The sequence below is a fragment of the Balaenoptera physalus genome, assembly GCF_965194825.1.
Source record: "Balaenoptera physalus genome assembly, chromosome: 11".
Classification (NCBI taxonomy): Eukaryota; Metazoa; Chordata; class Mammalia; order Artiodactyla; family Balaenopteridae; genus Balaenoptera; species Balaenoptera physalus.
This window is the reverse complement of record NC_138896.1, coordinates 44,805,501-44,826,691: the sequence shown is the minus strand read 5'-3', so window position 1 is coordinate 44,826,691 and position 21,191 is coordinate 44,805,501. Positions and strand designations below refer to the sequence as shown.

At 36.0% G+C, this 21,191-nt stretch overlaps 1 protein-coding gene across 5 annotated transcripts in view; it reads right to left on the bottom strand.

Annotated features, from left to right (window-relative positions):
* ZNF451 (zinc finger protein 451) overlaps positions 1-21,191 on the bottom strand; it is an 86,366-nt gene that overhangs the window by 43,265 nt on the left and 21,910 nt on the right. For 4 of the 5 annotated variants that reach the window (XR_014251096.1, XR_014251097.1, XR_014251098.1 and 1 more), the window contains exons 4-7: positions 16,151-16,276; positions 6,005-6,116; positions 2,374-2,524; positions 1,076-1,202 (exon numbers count right to left, since the gene is read on the bottom strand). Coding sequence is in view for 2 of the 5 variants with exons in the window: in XM_082414290.1 (XP_082270416.1) it covers positions 1,076-1,202; positions 2,374-2,524; positions 6,005-6,116; positions 16,151-16,276 (516 nt within the window). In the remaining 3 variants the exon portion in view is untranslated. The remainder of the gene's footprint in view (positions 1-1,075; positions 1,203-2,373; positions 2,525-6,004; positions 6,117-16,150; positions 16,277-21,191) is intronic. The other variant, XM_082414291.1, reaches the window with a different exon arrangement.

Sequence of the window (21,191 nt, the reverse complement as noted above, 5' to 3'; positions counted from 1 at the left end):
GGAGAAAAAGCAGAAATATATACATAAAAATGTTAACAATGCTTATCTCTATAAGTGAAATTAACAGCGATTTCTTAAAAGAAAGAAAAATACCATATGATATCACTTATATGTGGAATCTAAAATACAACACAAATGAATATATCTACAAAACAGAAACAGAATCACAGACACAGACAGTAGATTTGTGGTTGCCAAGGGGGAGGGGAAATGGAGGAGGGAAGGACTGGGAGTTTGGGGTTAGCAGAGGCAAACTATTACATAAGGATGGATAAACAACAAGGTCCTATTGTATAGCACAGGGAACTATATTCAGTATCCTATGATAAACCACAATGGAAAAGAATATAAAAAAGAATGTATATATATGTATAACTAAATCACTTTGCTGTACAGCAGAAATCAACACAACATTGTAAATCAACTATACTTCAATAAATTTTTTTTTAAAGTGATTTCTTATTTTCTTTTTGTTAGTATTTTAAAATTTTTCCACAGTGAACATATTGCACAATTAACATTTTGTAATGTTAACTAGTGAGATATCTAATATCAAGTGTGGGAAACACTTATTACAGAGTTCTTCATTACATTGAGTTTGCTAATATCATGAATCAATCTTATATCCCTTGAGATTTAACACTTAATGCAAGTGTTAAATACCAGCCTTTTAAATACCAGATCTATTTCTTAATACCAGCATTAATAAAGGAATCATTATTTACTACGTGGCTCCAACAATTCAACCAGCAGTGAACGGCATCACACTTAAGAAGAATGTTCTGGTTATCATGTGACTAACTCACAGAACATCTGGAACAAAGTAAGTTATTTTCATAGAGCAACTCCATAAAAATGATATTCTTTAAGACTCCTGGCTTTCAGCTATCAGGGTTACCTACCCAAAATAATTTAATGTTCCAAGTAATTTTATTCCCCATAGACAATCATAATTTTGATCTTTATGTGCATCATTGTTGAGTGCAACCTTAAGAGCAGCAAGAAAACACCTATATCCCATTCCACGGTTCTCTAGAAAAAGAATACCTACTCTTAGCTTAGGATATGCTCTTACCTTAGCAAAAAGGTGATCCCTATATTGTTGTTGAGTAACAAAATTTTTATAACATACTACACAAGCAAAAGAACTGATGAAAGGTCCATGTAGTGTAATTGTTGGATCACATGGAGAGTGATCAAACCTACTCAGCAAAAGAGAGGTAACATTAGAAAATCTGACATTCTAGGGGCAGAACGATGTTGCTTCATTTGTTAAGCTAGACACACACACACACACACACACACACACACACATTCAGGACTTTACACTTTTTCTACTGAAATATTAATGTTTATATTCAAGAAATATCAAGTGGTTCCCATATGCCATGCAATCTCTTCAAACAGTGACCAACAGCTTTACATTTCATAAAAGTACCTAAGATCCAATAAAATGGATTTAAGCACGTCTTGCCAAACTGGTAAACTTCCAGTTTGAAAACTGTACAGCCATCATCTGTTCCTTCTTGCTTTATTTACCATAAAACTCACAAATAATTGTAAATGACCCACTGGAATAATAATCTCATGTCAAGATTTCTGGCACACACCTATTTCCTAAAAATGGCTTTTAATCCTTTTAATGTCATTTTAACCATTTAACAAATTTGTGTCATTTAAAACTACCTCAAAGACTTTTTAAAAATACTTAAAATATAGTTATCTGTAGAATGCTGAAGCCCCTCCAGAAGGCTCTAAAAGTAAGGTAAGGTGTAAGTAGGGTGAGACATCTGGAAAAGAGAAGGCTTAGAGCTCCAAACTCTCAATTCCCATCTTTAAACTATGAGAAGGGGAGACTGAAGATAAGACTATTTAATGCCTTTAATATTGTCTTCCCTTGATATTTACTTTCTCAAGCTCTACTACTCAAAAATTCAGTAAATTAATAAGATGGATTTCATAAATAGAACATTTATTGTTAACTTTGGTACATTTGGTTTGCCTTTAGCATTTATTTTGTAATGCCATACTAGCTTTCTTTAGGCTAGCCCAAATATCTGTAAGTGCTTTGTGTCTCTTCAAATTTGCTAAATGTTGGATTTTCTAATGGACTGCATTTCTCTAAAACTGATCCAAATGCATATCAATGCAAAAAGTCTGGTCAGAATTTTATGAGACATATTAGGATTGAATATCACTAAAATAATCTGATTTCAAGCCTTCTAGGAAGCCTAAGAAATGTAAATTAGAAAAAATTACATCATAATAGCACAGAACAATGAGTTTGGAATACAAAGCTATAATCACAACGGTAGAGGTGCATCACGCTTTCATTTCATCTTCAGCATCCACTATTCTAAATATCACACTTACCTTTTCAAATGTCCTAAGAGAAGGTGCCCATTATCGAACTGCTTGTTACAGTGCATTATGGGACATGAAATTGGTTTCCCAGACGCTCGTATTTGGTCTCCTCTTCGGAACGAACTTTTTGTTCCAGAATTAATCCTGCCTGTTTTGAGTCCTGCATCATTGGAATATAAATTCTTAAGTTTCTATTTCAGATACTTGTCCTTGGGACTGGTAATCAGAATTATGAAAAAACAATGAAAAACATGTGCAGCATCAACTGGGTGATCCTACTTGTAATTAGGTGTTTACAAACTTTCTTATAAAAGATATAACAACCTACAAGTAAATAGCTATTTGGGACAAGGGAAGCCGTTAACATCCCCAAGTAACATTACCTGAGGAAAAAAACTGTTCCCTTAAGTTCAACAGCCAGGGAACATCAAAGATGGAATATATTAGAAAACCAGTTGCTCTACAGAACCCCTATTCCTGCCTCCCTTCTTTTCACTTATGGAAGTTGGCAAAGATTTTTTTCTTCTAATTCTTATTTTCTCTTTTAACTATCTTAAACACATCATAAGGTTTAGTTATATTACAGAGGATCTGGGTTCTATGAATATTATGTCAAACAATGTAACTGGGAGGGTGTGAAGGAGTGAAGAGGACAGAGAGACAAGGAGAATGCCTTAATTATCCCCTTTATCCTGGTCCATTCTTCATCCCTTTTCTTTCTTTATAATCTTGGTCTTAATAGTCACATAACTTTCTAGACTTAGCCAAATTTTCTTCCCAGGCAAACTCCCAATACATGTTACACAATGAAAAATTTAGAGTTATGTTGTATAAACAAAGAATTGTAAAAACTGCCAGGAGGATTCTAATATATACTCTAGATAGTTTGATTATTATCTTTTATTATTATTTCTTGTAAATTGTTTCACTCAAATACCTTGAATATTTCATACAACAAAAAGCTGTGTATTTATCTTTATGGCAATTTCTACAAAGCCCCTAAGCATTTAACTAGAATAAATGTTATTCCTTTAACATCATCTAGTTAAGATCCCCAAATGGTTATATATGTTGAAGGTTTCAATGCTTTTCTGCTGTTCATGGGGCAAATGCCTCTATTAAATGCTGCCAAAATGCTTATAAATGTGTTCTACCAATAAACAATGACTAACATAGCATTACTCATATTAAAAGAGGCATTAACAACAATATACCTTTTTATCTTTAATTTTTTAATGCAGTCAGAATTATAATAATTTTTATTTACTGTCCATCCACATTCTAGGTGTTGCCTATTAAAACCTTTATTTAGCCAAACAGAGGTTCTGGACAAAAATCAAAGTGGTGAAAACAAGCCAGAAAGAAAATAAGCTTTATCTATGGAAAGGCAAAATACAGAGAGATTTAAACAGTTCTTTTCCTTAAATAGTACAGAGTGTTGTTTTTAAATTACTAAGTATTCAAATGTGTGGAAACTGGCCTAACTATAAAAGTCTATAAAAAATAAAAGATGGATTTCCAGTTTGAGTAATTATAAAGTACTCAAACTACTTCTAATCAAAGAACTGAATTATAATGGTTGGATACTTTGGAACAGATTGAACAAGTCCCTTAATGCTACTGAGAAGTAGAATCTCACTTTTTATAACTGACGAGAACAATGCCATCTCTATTCTCCCCAGCTCTCCTCTCCTCAAAGATCTCAGCATTCTGTGAAGCCCATGTGTGGAACGGCACCACACCTAGTATAGCCCAATGCTAAGGCAGCTGTGCTAGCAAAAGACCCCAGACTTCAGTGTTACAGAGTGGCAGGGACCAAGCAAAAAGATAAAACAGTCACATAAAAAGAGCATAAAAGAGCATAACTAAAGACCTTAACTCAAGGCACAAGCTTATCAGCCACCAATGAACCAGGTGTCACCTGAAGTGATATACTGATACGATACCACATCTTGCAAAGAATCCTAAAGACACAGCTAAGTGACTCATTTGTTCCCAGAAATATATAAACAGATGCTCATGAATTCAATTTACAATGAATTAAAATATTCTGACAATCTGGAGGCCAGGGATTAGGCCTAAAGGGACATATTACTGGCCCAGCAATCATTCTAGACAAGACTTGAAAGTGATAGATTCATATGAGATGAACGATTTTTCAAGAGATCTTGTAGATTGAGTCTTGTAGTTCTAGCCCATTTTCCTATCAAAATCACGTAGGAATCTTCCCAAATCTACAGGTGCCCTAGAATTATCTCTAGGCCCAGACATGTGTATTTAAGACTCCCAGGTGATTCTGATGCAGCTAAGGACCATAATTTCTAAGTATTTCTTCTAAAGTAGGTCTGGAATGCCAAACAATTCTTTTCTTTAGTTGAATGACAGTCACATTTGGTACCCGAGTTCTAGGCTTCTTTTCTGTGTTCATATGCAAATGCTTACAGCATTTGCAGTGTGCTTATATAATATTCAACCAACACTTATTGGACATCTCTATGCTGAGCCTTCTTTTTAGGCACTGACACTAAAAAGGATTAATAAGCCTTAGTCTCTGTCCCCACGGAGCATATAAATCTGGTAAAAGACACAGACACGTAAACTTATCAATGCAACATAACAGGGTAGAAACTATTTGAGAGAAATGAATAAAGCACTGGGGGATCAAAGACAGCTGAACAACCAAACTTATGCAGACTAAATAAACCTAGCAACCTCTAGTATTGAATGTTATCTGTAGGGCTAACCCCACAGGCAACTAAGAAGAAAAAAAGAGGAAAGGGTATTTAAAAAGGAGGATGGGGCAAGGTGGGAGTTTGCCAGGCACAAACACATTGGGAGATAAGAACAAAATACAGTTTCAGGGAGTGGCCAAGTGTTAAAATGTCTACAAATTATTGGAATTATTTTAAAAGTGGCAATTTGATTCTATTCAAAGAAAAGCCCTCTGAAAACTATAGAATAAGATACCTAGGTTCAAAGTTGAGCACTGCATACATAGATATTTCTAAGACTTTTTGTAATTAAACTTTCTGCTGGATTAAATCCACAGCTAAGGATTCTGTGGATATCCCAAGCTTGTAAGGGCTCAGTGGGTCTTCTACAAGACAAGCTAGAAAAGTTGCCATGGTGGCTCTAAAAAATTCTACCAATTATCTGGTAGGAGGAAAACGCTGCACAGTGACTCTTCCAGGAATTTCAGGTCTGCAAAGAGTTAGTAATGAAGAAGCTACCCACTGCTTTAGATGAGCCTCCCACATGGACACTTCCTTAACAAAATATCTACACAGGCTGCACTGACAAATAAATAAATAAATGCTAATCCTTTCCATCTCAGCTTAAATTCCACTTCCTTAGAGAAGCCTGACCTCAAGTAACCTGTTACACGCCCTCCCATAGAGGGTAATAACTAGGAGACGTATGAATGAATAGATGATCAGCTCAAGGATTACTTACACGCAAAACATACTTTTGCCAAAGTAGGAAGACAATTGGTAAAGTAGGCCTTCTGTTAAGTATTACTGAACTAAATTTCAATACTTTATACACTTATTAGCAACGGAATAAAACAGACACAATGCTTTAAGGCTTTAGGGAAGCTTGGTAACCTTATGTTCCACTCTGATCTCTAAAGAATACCTACCTGGCATTTTTAACCATTGGTCCACACACAGTCTCGCTGCTTCTGTATCAGAATGTCCTCGAATAAATTCCAATTCTTGTAACCCATGAGCCTGTTGAAAATCTATTTTTTCCTAAAGATATTAAGAAAAAACTCAATTAACCTATGGTTACTAATCCAGTTTCCTTAAGAAAATGATTTTGTCACAACAGCGATCAGAAAATATTGATTATCCTTTATCCCTGTAACTCCACACCTAGAACTCTATCTTAAAGAGGTAAGTCAAACCAAAGGTTCATGCTCTAAGATGTTGATCCCAATGTCATCTACATTTGCACAAAGTTTGCAACAAATTAATCTCCAACAATAGGGTACCATTTAAGTAAATTATGGTGTGTACATTTCATGAAAGTCATTAGAAGCACAAAACTTTTTCACTGAAGCAGAAATATACTTTTGGTATCAAGTGGGTCACCAAATAGTATTAAACAAATAAGGCCAAATATAAACAAAGAATTTCAAGCTATATGTAACTCTATCTGCAGAGAGGGAAAAAGGCAGAAAATAAATATGATAAATGTCAATGGCTATCTCTGGAATGGAAATATGAATGATTATCTTCATCTTTAACCTTTTATACATTTTCCTTCAAATTTTCCATATATAGTCTGAAGTATACAGAAGCCTCTTAAATATTTGTTCAGTGAATAGTATAAGAGCAGACACACATTAGTACTTAAAATGTGCCAGTATAAAGTATCTATTGCGTCTAGATCAAAGGTTGGCAAACTTTTTCCATAAAAGACCACAGTGTAAATATTTTAGGCTTTGCAGCCCATATAGTCTCTTTTCCAACTACTCAACTCTGCTGTTGCGGCATGAAAGCAGCCATAGATAATATGTAAACAAATGGGCATGGCTATGTTCCAATAAAATTTTATTTATAAAAACAGGCAGTGGGCCAGTGCCAACCACTAAACTAGATGCTTTAGACTGTTACAGTCTCTAAATCTTTCTAGTTACGTTATTGATAAATCTATTTGCATACTCTAATCATGCTGTATTTAACAAGTAACACTTATTAACCACTTACCACGTGCCAGGCACTATTCTAAAAGCATCTTAGATCTAATTCTCACAATAACTCTATGAGATTGGTACTATTATTGTTCCCATTTTATGATGGGAAAACTGAGGCACATGAAGGTCAAATAAATTGCACAAGGATAAATAACAATGCCAGGATTTAAACTCTCATTCTCCAATGTGATTCTAGAATCCATTCAATTAACCAGTACAGTAAGTCCCCTACACACGAACCTTCAAGATGAGAGCTTTCAAAGATACAAATGTGTGTTTGCATGTCCAGTCAAGTAAGTTAGTTCATGTGTCTGGTGTACATTGTCACATGTGTGCATACTCTACAACTGGTTGTGATTTTGTGTACTTCACTGTACAGTATTGTATAGAGTATGGTAGTACAATATCTGTATTTCAAGCCCAGGATCTCCTCCAGTCAGTAACTCTTCTTGCCTGTTCACTCGATGCCAGCCCCTGTATGCCAGCTGTTGTACTGTACTACTGTACTTTTCAAGGTACTGTACTGTAAGATTTTAAATGTTTTCTTTATATTTTGTGTTTGTTTGTTTCTTACGTATTATTTGTGTGAAAAGTATTATAAACCTATTACAGTACAGTACTATATAGCCGATTGTGTTAGTTGGGTACCTAGGCTAACTCTGTTGGACTTAACGAACAAATTGGACTTATAAACGCGCTCTCAGAATGGAACTCATTCATAAGTAGGGGACTTACTGTACAACATACTGTGTCTCAAAAAGGTTGTTAAAAAGAAATCACAAATCCACAAATGCTGGATTTGCAAGAAATAGACCAGAATATTGAATGACCTACTTATCACTATAACAGGATCTTCTATCAGCAAGGGTAAGTAGGGGGACAGGGAGATTCAAGATTTTACTCTGAAAAAAATCTTCTACACAACTTTGTTCTAAGTATGGCCATAGAATACTAATTTTCCAAAGATGTTAATATGCATTATATACATTTTTTAAAATTCTCTGTAATCAAATTAAGTATAGAACCACTGGTTTCAATACAGAGTTCAAAAGGTCCCTTCTGTGTAGGACTTCCAAAACCTTGAAGTGTTCCATCTATCAGAGTTCCTTACAAAAATCTTAAAAAAAAAAACACCTTAAATTAAATAAATATAATTGAGATTAAATATTGCTATATGCCAGCCAATAGCCTACTTATTTTAAACTACTGCCAGTAATTAAAAATAAGCAGGCTTTTTAAAAAGAAAGTTCTCTGGCATTTCTTACAATAGAATTTGAACTCTGCGGCCATACATAGTCAGTGCTCAAAAAACATTTGCTGGCTAAAATCACCCCCAAATTAGTCACCCTTTTCCTGTCACCCAGCTATTTCCACACACGTTAGGGGTACATCCCTTCATGCAAGTCATCTTAACTCCTGGAATATCAACAAGCAAAGCTGGTAACTGATCAACTAGTCAAGCACAACACATTATCTCTGAAAGTGATTTATCCAGTGAAGATTTTAAGAAATTTTCTTTAAAACCTTTCCATCACAAAAGATGGACAATCCACTTTAACAGTGAGACACCAACAATTCACAAAGGCCTAGAAGAGCTGGAAGACATTTTCTACTGTATTTTTAGTCACAGTTAACACCTACTAAAATTCTGCAAGAATTAGTTTTACTTTAGTTTCATTATCTTCCTTTCTGGGTAGTTTTGTTTTCTTTTTGTTTTCTGTCATCTAGTTTTAAAAAACAAGTTATATATAAGGAGAATCAAACAAGAAAAAAAAGTCATGAATGGATAGCAAAAAATGAGCTAAAGTATCTGTGTGAGTCAGTTTCTTTCTTAGAAAAGAATGAAATGTAGATAAATTTATTCTTTACAATTGGATAAACAAGAATTTCAAAGTTTAAAAAAACTTTCTCAAATGCTAAGGTAAAGTCTTTAATACAATGAATGAACATTTACATGGGTAAAAGCTGAAACTACCCTTGAGAAAAACCCTACTTGTCATAGTGACTAACAGATTCTGAACTCATCTCAAATGCTTTATTACCTATGTGGTGTTAACACATCTGTAACATCTGATCTGGGAAAAGAAGTGAGCATACTGAGGAAATGGGCAGAAAAGGGGGACAACTTGCAAACCACTCCTCTCTCAAAGAGACTTTGCCCATGACCCATAAATAACACACTTAACATAGTCTGGGGAAAGGATCTTCCTTAAAATTAAATAGTGTTTTTGTTGTCATTTGTTTCTATGTATTTTTTTATTTCTTCTTCGATTTCTTCAGTGATCTCTTGGTTATTTAGTAGTGCACTGTTTGGCCTCTATGTATTTGTGTTTTTTACAGTTTATTTTTCTGTAATTAATTTCCAATCTCATAGCGTTGTGGTCAGAAAAGATGCTTGATACAACTTCAACTTTTTAAAATTTTCCAAGGCTTGATTTGTGACCTAAGATGTGATCTATCCTGGAGAATGTTCTGTGCGCACTTGAGAAGAAAGTGTATTCCACCACTTTCAGGTGGAATGTCCTATAAATAACAATTAAATAACAGTTAAATCTATCTTGTCTATTATGTCATTTAAAGCTTGTGTTTCCTTATTTACTTTCTGTTTGGATGATCTGTCCACTGGTGTAAGTGGGGTGTTAAAGTCCCCTACTATTACTGTGTTACTGTCGATTTCCCCTTTTATGGTTGTTAGCATTTGCCTTATGTATTGAGGTGCTCCTATGTTGGGTGCATAAATATTGATAATTGTTATATCTTCTTCTTGGACTGATCCCTTGATCATTATGTAGTGTCCTTCCTTATCTCTTGTAACAGTCTTTATTTTAAAGTCTACTTTATCTGATACGAGTATTGCTACTCCAGCTTTCTTTTGATTTCCATTTGCATGGAATATCTTTTTCCACCCCTTCACTTTCAGTCTGTATATGTCCCTAGGTCTGAAGTGGGTCTCTTGTAGACAGCATATATATGGGTCTTGTTTTTGTATACATTCAGCTAGTCTGTGTCTTTTGGTTGGGGCACTTAATCCATTTACATTCAAGGTTATTATCGATACGTAGGTTCCTCTTACCATTTTCTTAATTGTTTTGGGTTTGTTTTTGTGGGTCTTTTTCTTCTCTTGTGCTTCCCGCCTAGAGAAGTTCCTTTAGCACCTGTTGTAAAGCTGGTTTGGTGGTGCTGAATTCTCTTCCTTTTGCTTGTCTGTAAAGCTTTTGATTTCTCTGTTGGATCTGAATGAGATCCTTGCTGGGTAAAGTAATCTTGGTTGTAGGTCTTTTTCTTTCATCACTTTAAGTATATCCTGCCACTCCCTTCAGGCCTGCAGAGTTTCTGCTGAAAAATCAACTGATATCCTTATGGGGATTCCTTTGTATGTTATTTTTTGCTTTTCCATAGCTGCTTTTAATATTTTTTCTTTGAATTTAATTTTTGTTACATTGATTAATATGTGTCTTGGTGTGTTTCTCCTAGGGTTTACCCTGTATGGGACTCTGCGCTTCCTGGACTTGGGTGACTATTTCCTTTCCCATATTAGGGAATTTTTTCACTATAATCTCTTTGAATATTTTCTCAGACCCTTTCGTTTTCTCTTCTTCTTCTGGGACCTGTATAATTCGAATATTGGTGTGTTTAGTGTTGTCCCAGAGGTCTCTGAGATTGTCTTCAATTCTTTTCATTCTTTTTGTTTTATTCTGCTCCTTGGCAGTTATTTCCACCATTCTACCTTCCAGCTCATTATTCGTTCTTCTGCCTCAGTTATTCTGTTATTGATTCCTTCTAGTGTATTTTTCATTTCAGTTATTGTGTTGTTCATCTATGTTTCTTTGTTCTTTAGTTCTTCTAGATCTTTGTTAAACATTTCTTGCATTTTCTCAATCCATGCCTCCATTCTACTTCCAAGATTCCAGATAATCTTTACTATCATTACACTGAGTTCTTTTTCAGGTAGGTTGCCTATTTCCTCTTCAGTTATTTGGTCTTGTAGGTTTTTACTTGCTCTTTAATGTGTGACACATGTTTTTTGTCGTCTGTTTTTTTTTTTTTTTTTTGATGGGTGGGACTGTGTTCCTGTCTTACTAGTTGTTTGGCCTGAGGCTTCCAGCACTGGAGTTTGCAAGCTGTTGGGTAGAGCTGGGTCTTGGTGCTGAGATGAGGACAGCTGGGAGACCTCACTCTGATGAATATTCCCTGGGGTCTGAGGTTCTCTGTTAGCCCAGTAGTTCAGATTCGGAGGCCCAAAACCTATGGGACGCAGCAAAAGCAGTTCTACGAGGGCAATTTATAGCAATTCAAGCTCACCTCAAGAAAGAAGAAAAATCTCAAACAATCTAACCTTACACCTAAAGCAACTAGAGAAAGAAGAATGAAGAAAACCCAAAGTCAGTAGAAGGAAAGAAATCATAAAGATCAGAGCAGAAATAAATGAAATAGAAATGAAGAAAACAGTAGCAAAGAATAACAAAACCAAAAGCTGGTTCTTTGAGAAGATAAAACAAAACTGATAAACCTTTAGCCAGACTCATCAAAAAAAAAAAAAAAGGGTGGGGGGAGGACACAAATCAATAAAATTAGAAACAAAAAAGGATAAATCACAACTGACACTGCGGAAATACAAAGGATTATAAGAGACTAGTACAAACAACTATATGCCAATAAAATGGACAACCATGAAAAATGGACAAATTCTTGGAAAGGTACAATTTTCCAAGACTGAACCAGGAAGAATTAGAAAATATAAACAGACCTATCACAAGGAATGAAATTGAAACTGTAATTAAAATTTTTCCAACAAACAAAGGTCCAGGACCAGATGGCTTCACAGGCAAATTCCATCAAATATTTAGGGAAGAGCTAACACCGATCCTTCTCAAACTCTTCCAAAAAACTGCAGAGGGAGGAACACTCCCAAATTCGTTCTACAAGGCCACCATCACCCTGATACCGAAACCAGACAAAGATGTCACAAAAAAGGAAAATTACAGACCAATATCACTGATGAACATAGATGCAAAAATCCTCAACAAAATACTACAAACAGACTCCAACAGCACATTAAAAGGATCATATACCATGATCAAGTGGGATTTATCCCAGGAATGCAAGGATTCATCAATATATGCAAATCAATCAATGTGATACACCATATTAACAAATTAAGGAATAAAAACCATATGATCATCTCAATAGATGCAGAAAAAGCTTCTGACAAAATTCAACACCCATTTATGATAAAAACTCTCCACAAAATGGGCACAGAGGGAACCTACCCGTTGGGGTAGGTAATAAAGGCCATATATGACAAACCCAAGGCAAACATCATTCTCAATGGTGAAAAACTGAAAGCATTTCCACTAAGATCAGGAACAAGACAAGGATGTCCTCTCTCACCACTATTATTCAACATAGTTTTGTAATTCCTAGCCATGGCAATAAGAGAAGGAAAAGAAATAAAAGGAATACAAATTGGAAAAAAAGAAGTAAAACTGTCACTGTTTACAAATGACATGATTCTATACATAGAAAATCCTAAAGACGCCACCAGAAAACTACTAGAACTAATCAATGAATTTGGTAAGGTTGCAGGATATAAAATTAATGCACAGAAATCTCTTGCATTCATATACGCTAACAAAAATTCAGAAAGAGAAATTAAGGAAACAATCCCATTTACCATAGCAACAAAAAGAATAAAATACCTAAGAATAAACCTACCTACAGAGGCAAAAGGCCTATACTCAGAAAACTATAAAACACTGATGAAAGAAATCAAAGATGACATAAACAGACGGAGAAATATACCATGTTCTTGGATTGGAAGAATCAATATTGTGAAAATGACTATACTACCCAAAGCAATCTACAGATTCAATGCAATCCCTATCAAACTACCAATGGCATTCTTCACAGAATTAGAACAAAATATTTTACAATTCATATGGAAACACAAAAGACCCCAAATAGCCAAAGCAATCTTGAGAAAGAAAAACAGAGCTAGAGGAATCAGGCTCCCTGACTTCAAACTATACTACAAAGCTACAGTAATCAAGACATTATGGTACTGGCAAAAAAACAGAAATACAGATCAATGGAACAGGATAGAAAGCCCAGAGATAAACCCATGCACAATATGGTCACCTAATTTATGACAAAGGAGGCAAGAACAATACAATGGCGAAAAGACAGCCTCTTCAATAAGTGGGGCTGGGAAAACTGGACAGCTACATGTAAAAGAATGAAATTAGAACAATACCGAACACTATATACAAAAATAAACTCAAAACGTACTAAAGACCTAAATGTAAGACCAGACACTATAAAACTCTTAGAGAAAAACATAGGAAAAACACTCTTTGACATAAACCACAGCAAGATCTTTTTTGACCCACCTCCTAGAGTAATGAAAATAAAAACAAAAATAAACAAATGGGACCTAATGAAACTTGAAAGCTTTTGCACAGCAAAGGAAACCAAAAACAAGACGAAAAGACAACCCTCAGAATGGGAGAAAATATTCGCAAATGAAGCAACGGACAAAGGATTAATCTCCAAATTATATAAACAGCTCACGCAGCTCAATATTAAAAAAGCAAACAACCCAATCAAAAAATGCGCAGAAGACCTAAATAGACATTTCACCAAAGAAGACATACAGATGGCAAAGAGGCACATGAAAAGATGCTCAACATCACTAATTATTACAGAAATGCAAATCAAAACTACAATGAGGTATCACCTCATACCGATCAGAACGGCCATCATCAAAAAATCTACAAACAATAAATGTTGGAGAGGGTGTGGAGAAAAGCGAACCCTTTTGCACTGTTGGTGGGAATGTAAATTAATACAGCCACTATGGAGAATAGCATGGAGGTTCCATAAAAAAACTAAAAATAGAATTACCATATGACCCAGCAATCCCACTACTGGGCATATACCCTGAGAAAACCATAATTCAAAAAGACACATGTTACCCCAATGTTCATTGCAGCACTATTTACAATCGTCAGAACATGGAAACAACCTAAATGTCCAACGACAGATGAATGGATAAAGAAGTTGCGGTACGCATATACAATGGAATATTACTCAGCCATAAAAAGGAACAAAATTGGGTCATTTTTAGAGATGTGGATGGACCTAGAGTCTGTCATACAGAGTGAAGTAAGCCAGAAAGAGAAAAACAAATACCGTATATTAACGCATATTATGTGGAATCTAAAAATGGTACAGAGGAACCTATTTGTAGGGCAGGAATAGAGATGTAGAGAACGGACTTGTGGACATAGTGGGGGGAACAGGAGGGTGGGACCAATTGGGAGATTAGGTTTGACATAAATATACTACCATGTGTAAAATAGATAGCTAGTGGGAACCTGCTGTATAGCACAGGGAGCTCCTCTTGGTGCTCTGTGACGACCTAAATGGGTGGGATGGGTGGGTGGGAGGGAGGTCCGAGAGGGAGGGGAAATAGGTATACATAGAGCTGATTCACTTCATTGTACAGCAGAAACTAACACAACATCGTAAAGCAATTTTGCTCCCCCCCCAAAAAAAAAAAAACGATTTGATCATAATGAAATTAACACAACACTGTAAATCAACTACACTCCAGTAAAAATTAAAAAAAAAAAATTGAATAGTGTCTCTGCCAGGAAAGAAAGAATCCTTTTTTAAAAAAGTATCACTAATTTGGGCTTCCCTGGTGGTGCAGTGGTTAAGAATCCACCTGCCAATGCAGGGGACACGGGTTCAAGCCCTAGTCAAGGAGGATCCCACATGCCACGGAGCAACTAAGCCCATGCTCCACAACTACTGAGCCTGCGCTCTAGAGCCCACAAGCCACAACTACTGACCCGTGCTCCGCAACAAGAGAAGCCACCGCAATGAGAAGCCCACGCACCGCAACAAAGAGTAGACCCCACTCGCCACAACTAGAGAAAGCCCATGTGCGGCGACGAAGACCCAACGTAACCAAAAATAAAATAAATTTATAGAAAAAAAAGTATCACTAATGTATTAAGCATTTTAAACATACAATTAGAATACTATGCTCTAATTTAATTGGTATTACATTATAAAGTTAAAGTCCCCAAACAAAGGTACTTCTAAATTTAAAGAAGACTAATGTAGTCTACATTAGATCAGGAGATACTGAAACAGAGGCAACAGAAATATATAAATTCCTTTATAATAAGCAATGGAAGAAGGAATCAAAAACATACAAGGTAAAATTATGCCATGATTTCTATTTCCATTTTTAAACTCCCAGTAGGATTTTTTTTTAACCCAACTTGCCAACATTCTACTCCTAACAGACATTTGGCAATATTGGAGGAGTTCTTTAAGGTAATTTCATTTGGTGCCTTCTAAAGCAAGTCAAGGGACTTCCCTGGCCGTCCAGTGGTTAATACTTCGCCTTCCAATGCAGGGGGTGCGGGTTCAATCCCTGATTGAGGAGCTAAGATCCTACATGCCTTGCAGCCAAAAAACCAAAACATAAAACAGAAGCAATATTATAACAAATTCAGTGAAGACTTTAAAAATGGTCCACATCAAAAAAAAAAAATCTTAAAAAAATAAATAAATAAAGCAAGTCAAGGTTTTAAGAGGTTTATATCATGCAAGAGTCTAAATTAGGCTTCATTTTCCACATAGTAGCTCTTCTACCACACTAATTCATTAATCTGAAGGGAGAGGCTGAAGTGAAAGCGGTCTGGCTCTACTTAGTAGAGAAGAACCTTTCAACAGCTTCTATCTACAGAAGCCCTGATAAACTGTGATAAAGTAACTAGAAACCCTTAACTGCTCACCAGCTTAAGGAATCCCATGATTTTTAATTCCCAAAAATAAAGTCTACTTAATTCTACTTTTTCTTTTTTTGTCTGTATACATATATGAGCAAAATCCAACAAACAAAAACAGTTGTAAAAGGCTGTCATGAATTACTACTAACTCAGTGAGCTATGTAGACTTCATGCTGAACTTGGATCCAATTACACATTTTTTGATTATACAAGCATCTCTTTAACTTTCTTATAAACAACTCTATAATCTGGTAAAATATCAATTAAAACAGCCACATACCCTGAATGCTCTATTCTTCTCTTCTTTCTGCTGTTTCTCCACTTCGACATGGCGGGCTAGACGAGCCAGAGTCAAGGCGACTTTATCCTTCTGATGGTCAATATGGTCTTTACGCTTAACGTTACCCTACAATTGAAAAAACAAGTTTCATTCCTTTTAGTTAACAAAATTAGCTTTGGAATAACACATATCCACTTACCAAAGAGTTACTGTACTAAAGAAGTATGGACACCAAGGGGGGAAAGCGGCTCGGGGTGGGGGGGGGCAGTGATGAATTGGGAGATTGGGATTGACATATATACATTAATATGCATAAAATGGATAACTAATAAGAACCTGCTATATAAAAAAATAAATAAAATTCAAAAATTCAAAAACAAAGAACTATTTATTTTTTAATTTAATTTTTATTTTATATTGGAGTATAGTTGATCTACAATGTTGTGTTAGTTTCAGGTGTACAACAAAGTGGTTCATTTATATTGATATCCATTCTTTTTCAGATTATTTTCCCCCACAGGTTATTACAGAATATTGAGTACAGTTCCCTGTGCTATACAGTGGGTCCTTGTTGATTAAGGAACTAATTACTTTTATCATTATCAAATTTCTAAGAACCTGTCTTGTTTGTTTTATATTTTAAAATTGTGGTATTTTGTAGGACAGCCAGTCACCCACCAGCATCTTCGTTTTTCGAAAAGTTACATAACCTATTAATCATCCTTATTTACTTTACAATCATCTGGATATTGAAAACTTTGGCATTGCTTTGCTCTGAGCCTATAAGGTAATGCCAAGCCATTGGTCCACCCTCTAAAAGTCTAATAGTACCAACCCCCTTGGTTCCGGCTTTTCAGCAATTCCTGGACAGTATTTATGTAAGAAAAATTATTGATTAAAAAGGATAGCTCTAACTTCTGTTTTCTGGCTCAATATGTAAGGAATGAGCTTAGAAGTCGCCACTCCATCCTAACAAGTAAAAAGCTTGAAACAAACTGTAAAATCAACAGCCTCTCTTAGATCCACCATAGAAGTGAGGTCACAGTGTAAGTGACTGATGGAAAAACGGGAGAGACAGAGGGGCGGATACAGAGAACCACAACTGAGTGGAGCAGAAACCCACGGGTGGAAACCTCAGCGGGACCAGTGCTGGGGAGGAAAACCTGAACTGTAGCTAACCAAGTGCTGGAAGCTCAGTGTGGACAAGTATTAACAAGACTTAAACTCCAGGGGGACCCAGTCAAGGGGGGGGGGGAACCTTACTCTTTTTGTGAGTTTACCTTCAGAAGCTCTACCAGGTTCTCATAGTGACGACTGGAGAAAAATCCCACCATGTTTCCAGCAGGGGGAGAAGAAAAGTAAGCATTTTGAAATATGTCAGAGAGTTCTGTCCTTAACGATGCCTGGTCTCAAGAGAAACTACTTCACGAGAGCCTGACCGACCTGGGAGATGGGAAATAGGCCATTTCAGGCCACTGCAGCCACCCTCCGAGGTGAGGGGAAGGCCTGAGAAGCACCGCTGGGGTTCCCAGTCCAGGCACACAGGCTCTCCAAGGCTGAGACCAGTCACACAGAGCACCACCACTTCCCCAGCCTTACCACTCATCACTAAAGGCCTGTTTACTGAAGTTCCCTTGACCCACGACAGCATGTCCAACTTTCAACGAGAAAATTACAAGGATACCAAAGGGCAAAAAACACAGTTTGAAGAGTCAGAGCGAGCAAAGAATGGTAGACCTGGCAGAGATGCTGGAATTATCAGACCACGAATTTAAAACCACCACGATTACTATGCTGAGGGCTCTGATGGAAAAAATAGACAACTTGTAAGAACAGCCGTGTAATGTAAGAGAGATGGAAATCCTAAGAGAGAACCAGAAAGAAATCAGAGATCAAAAACACCACAACAGAAATGAACAGTGCCTTTCATGGCTCACCAGCAGACTGCACACCACTAAGGAAAGAATCTGCGTGCCTGAGAATATGTCAACAGAAACTTCCAAAACTGGAAGACAAAGAGAAAAAAGACCGGAAAAAAAAAAAAAAAAAAAACCCCAGAATATCCAAAAACTGTTACAAAAGATGTATGCATAATGGGAATACCAGGGGAAGAAAGAGAGAAAGGAACAGAGGAACTATTTGACGCAATAACGACCAATAATTTCTCCAAATTAATGTCAGACACCAAACCACAAATCAAGGAAGAAATAAAACCCTCTTTCTTTGCAGATGAAATGCTCTTCCTAAGAAAAACAACATGCAAATAAACCAAACAGTAGTTAGGAGTGAAGTAACCTGTGTTATGAGATATTATAACAGCTTTATTCATAAACTTTATTTGTAACAGCTTTATTCATAAGCAACAAAGCACCTTTAGTAGGTTAATGGATAAATAAACTGTATACATCCAGATGATGGAATATTATTCAGTGCTAAAAAGAAATGAGCTACCAAGCCATGAAAAGACATGGAGGAATACCTAAATACATATTACTAAATGAAAGTAGCCAAACTGAAAAGGCTATTTACTGTATGGTTCCAACTATATGGCATCCTGGAAAAGGCAAAATTATGGTGACAGTAAAAAAAGATCAGTGGTTGCCAGGGGTGAGGGGAGAGGGAGGGATGAATTGGCAGGGTACAGAGGATTTTTAGGGTAGGAAATCTATTCTATATGACACTATAAAGGTAGATACCTTATTACATTTGTCCAAACCCATAGAATATACAGCACCAAGAGTGAACCCTAATGCAAACTACAGACTTTGGGTAATAACGTGTCACCACAGGCTCACTGATTATTCCAAATGTACCACTATGTTGGGGGAAGTTGATAATGGGGGAAGCTTTATTGACGGGTGGGGAGGTATATGGGAGATCTCTTCCTCTTTTTTTTTTTTTGCTGTGAACCTAAAACTTTTCTAAAACAAAAACTCTATTAAAAATGTTTTTCTAGGGATTTCCCTGGTGGTCTAGTGGGTAAGACTCCACGCTTCCAATGCAGGGGGCCAGGGTTCGATCCCTGGTCGGGGAACTAGATCCCATGTGCGGCAACTAAGAGTTTGCATGCCATAACGAAGATCCCGCATGTCACAACTAAGACCTGGCACAGCATGCATAAATAAATAAATAAATTTTTTAAGAATGTTTTTCTACTAGAAAGATTGTGTTACTAACCAAAATATCCCTTTTTAGGCAAATCAATCATATATGTACAACCTAAATTTTATCTAAATTGGGATAGAGTTGCATCAACCAAATCAAACAGCAGGTGTGATTTTCCAAGTACACAGAAGTTCCACTGAAGTGAGCATATATAACAAGGCCGAGGTGGTATTTTTAGTACAAGGCTACATCACTGCAGTAAAGAATGTTCACAGGATCACTTTGGGTAGAAGTAGTCCCAAACTAGCTTTCTGACCACTTGGCCAGCCTATACCACTGCACCAGGTAGTAGGTGGCATCTTACCAACTTCAAAATGTCCTTTTACAAGTCATAGGACAATGCAGCTTATTAAAAATGATAGTCATAAAAATTTATCTGAGCTCTGATCCTTTGAGATAAGTTTATCTCTTTGTCTTAAAAGCAAATGAAATTTACTCTTTGGGAAGATAAAAAATTAATCTCTTTAAAATGTGGGTACTACCTTGAGAAGGAAATGTAGAGTAGATTCTAAAAGAATTTTTAATTTAAGGAAGTTAACAGTATTTAAACATGGACCTAGAGTGTGTTAGTTTTCCTGACAGAGATAACATTTTATTTAAGTTTTAAACACTAGCAAAAGTCATGCTTGGAAGGCCAGGTAAACCAAGGTCATGTTAACACATGAGATAGACAAGGTGCAAATTAGGATTTACTGACAAAATATGTTTTTGTGTCACAACAATGTGAATATTCTGGAGACAGGAAGAAGGTCATGTTTTGGGTTAATTAAAGTTAATTAAGGTAATTAAGGTAATCCTAATCCAGGAAGAGTTACCTTGAATTGATGGTTCCACCATCATTTTACTTTTTCCCAAACCATGACAAAATAACCATTCTGAATTACTTCCCAAGTTATACTCATTCAGGAAAACTTTACATAATATTTATTCTTCTTAAAGTTTACATTAAAGCACAAGTAATGATCCTCTGATTTACACTGTAACTTATAAACTCTGGATGCAAAGCTAAATGAAAACTAATGCCAAAAATACAGCAATTATATATCCTACAGGAAAAATTTTTAGTAATCCACTAGTCAAAATATAAGTATGCTCCTAAAACTTTACTCCCTTCAAGCTATACACATATGCTAGGAAGATAAATTATTTAGCCCTTTAATCAACATTTAAACTTTTGTTTGGATCTCTTCAACTTCATTCTAAAATTAAGCTCTAGCCCTAGAACTTTACCTTTTAAAGGTCAAGTAAGTATAACCTGTTGGTATTATTAAGTTGTTAAAATTATTTTTCTTATATTTAGCTATCAGTAGCCTGTTGTCTTTTATTTAACTATATGGTTATGTAAATAACAGGATTACTTATGTTATTTCCAATTAATTCTGCTGATCTGTTTATTAACTTTCATGACTTTGAAGGGCTCAGAAGACCTTACTTATGGCCCTGATGCTGAAAACAACAGGCATTCAGAATTGTGTTTGGTCTCCTTCTCCTTCCCCTCTAAGGTGGGTTAGTTTCCAGGAAAAAAAAGAAAAAAAGAACTCTGGCTACCTACATTGAAAGCAGAAAAGCAGATCTGAGAGACAATCTGTTGGGAGCAGATGAAAAGAAATGGTAGCTAGAGAAAGGAAGAACTTCAACTTTGAAATCTTTGCCATTTAAAAATGACAAAATGGAAGTACTTTAAACAAGAATGTGTTAAAGGGGAAAGAAATTAAGCATGTGCAGCAGGGTGATATTCATTTGATATTTTTCCATCACAAACTTGGGTTTGGGGATCAAGGTTGCTGGTTAAAGCCAGGCATGAGTAATAGGTTATCTATGAACACTCACTCTCTCCAGAAAGCCAAGTCCCTGGGATTTCCATTGTTAGTGATCC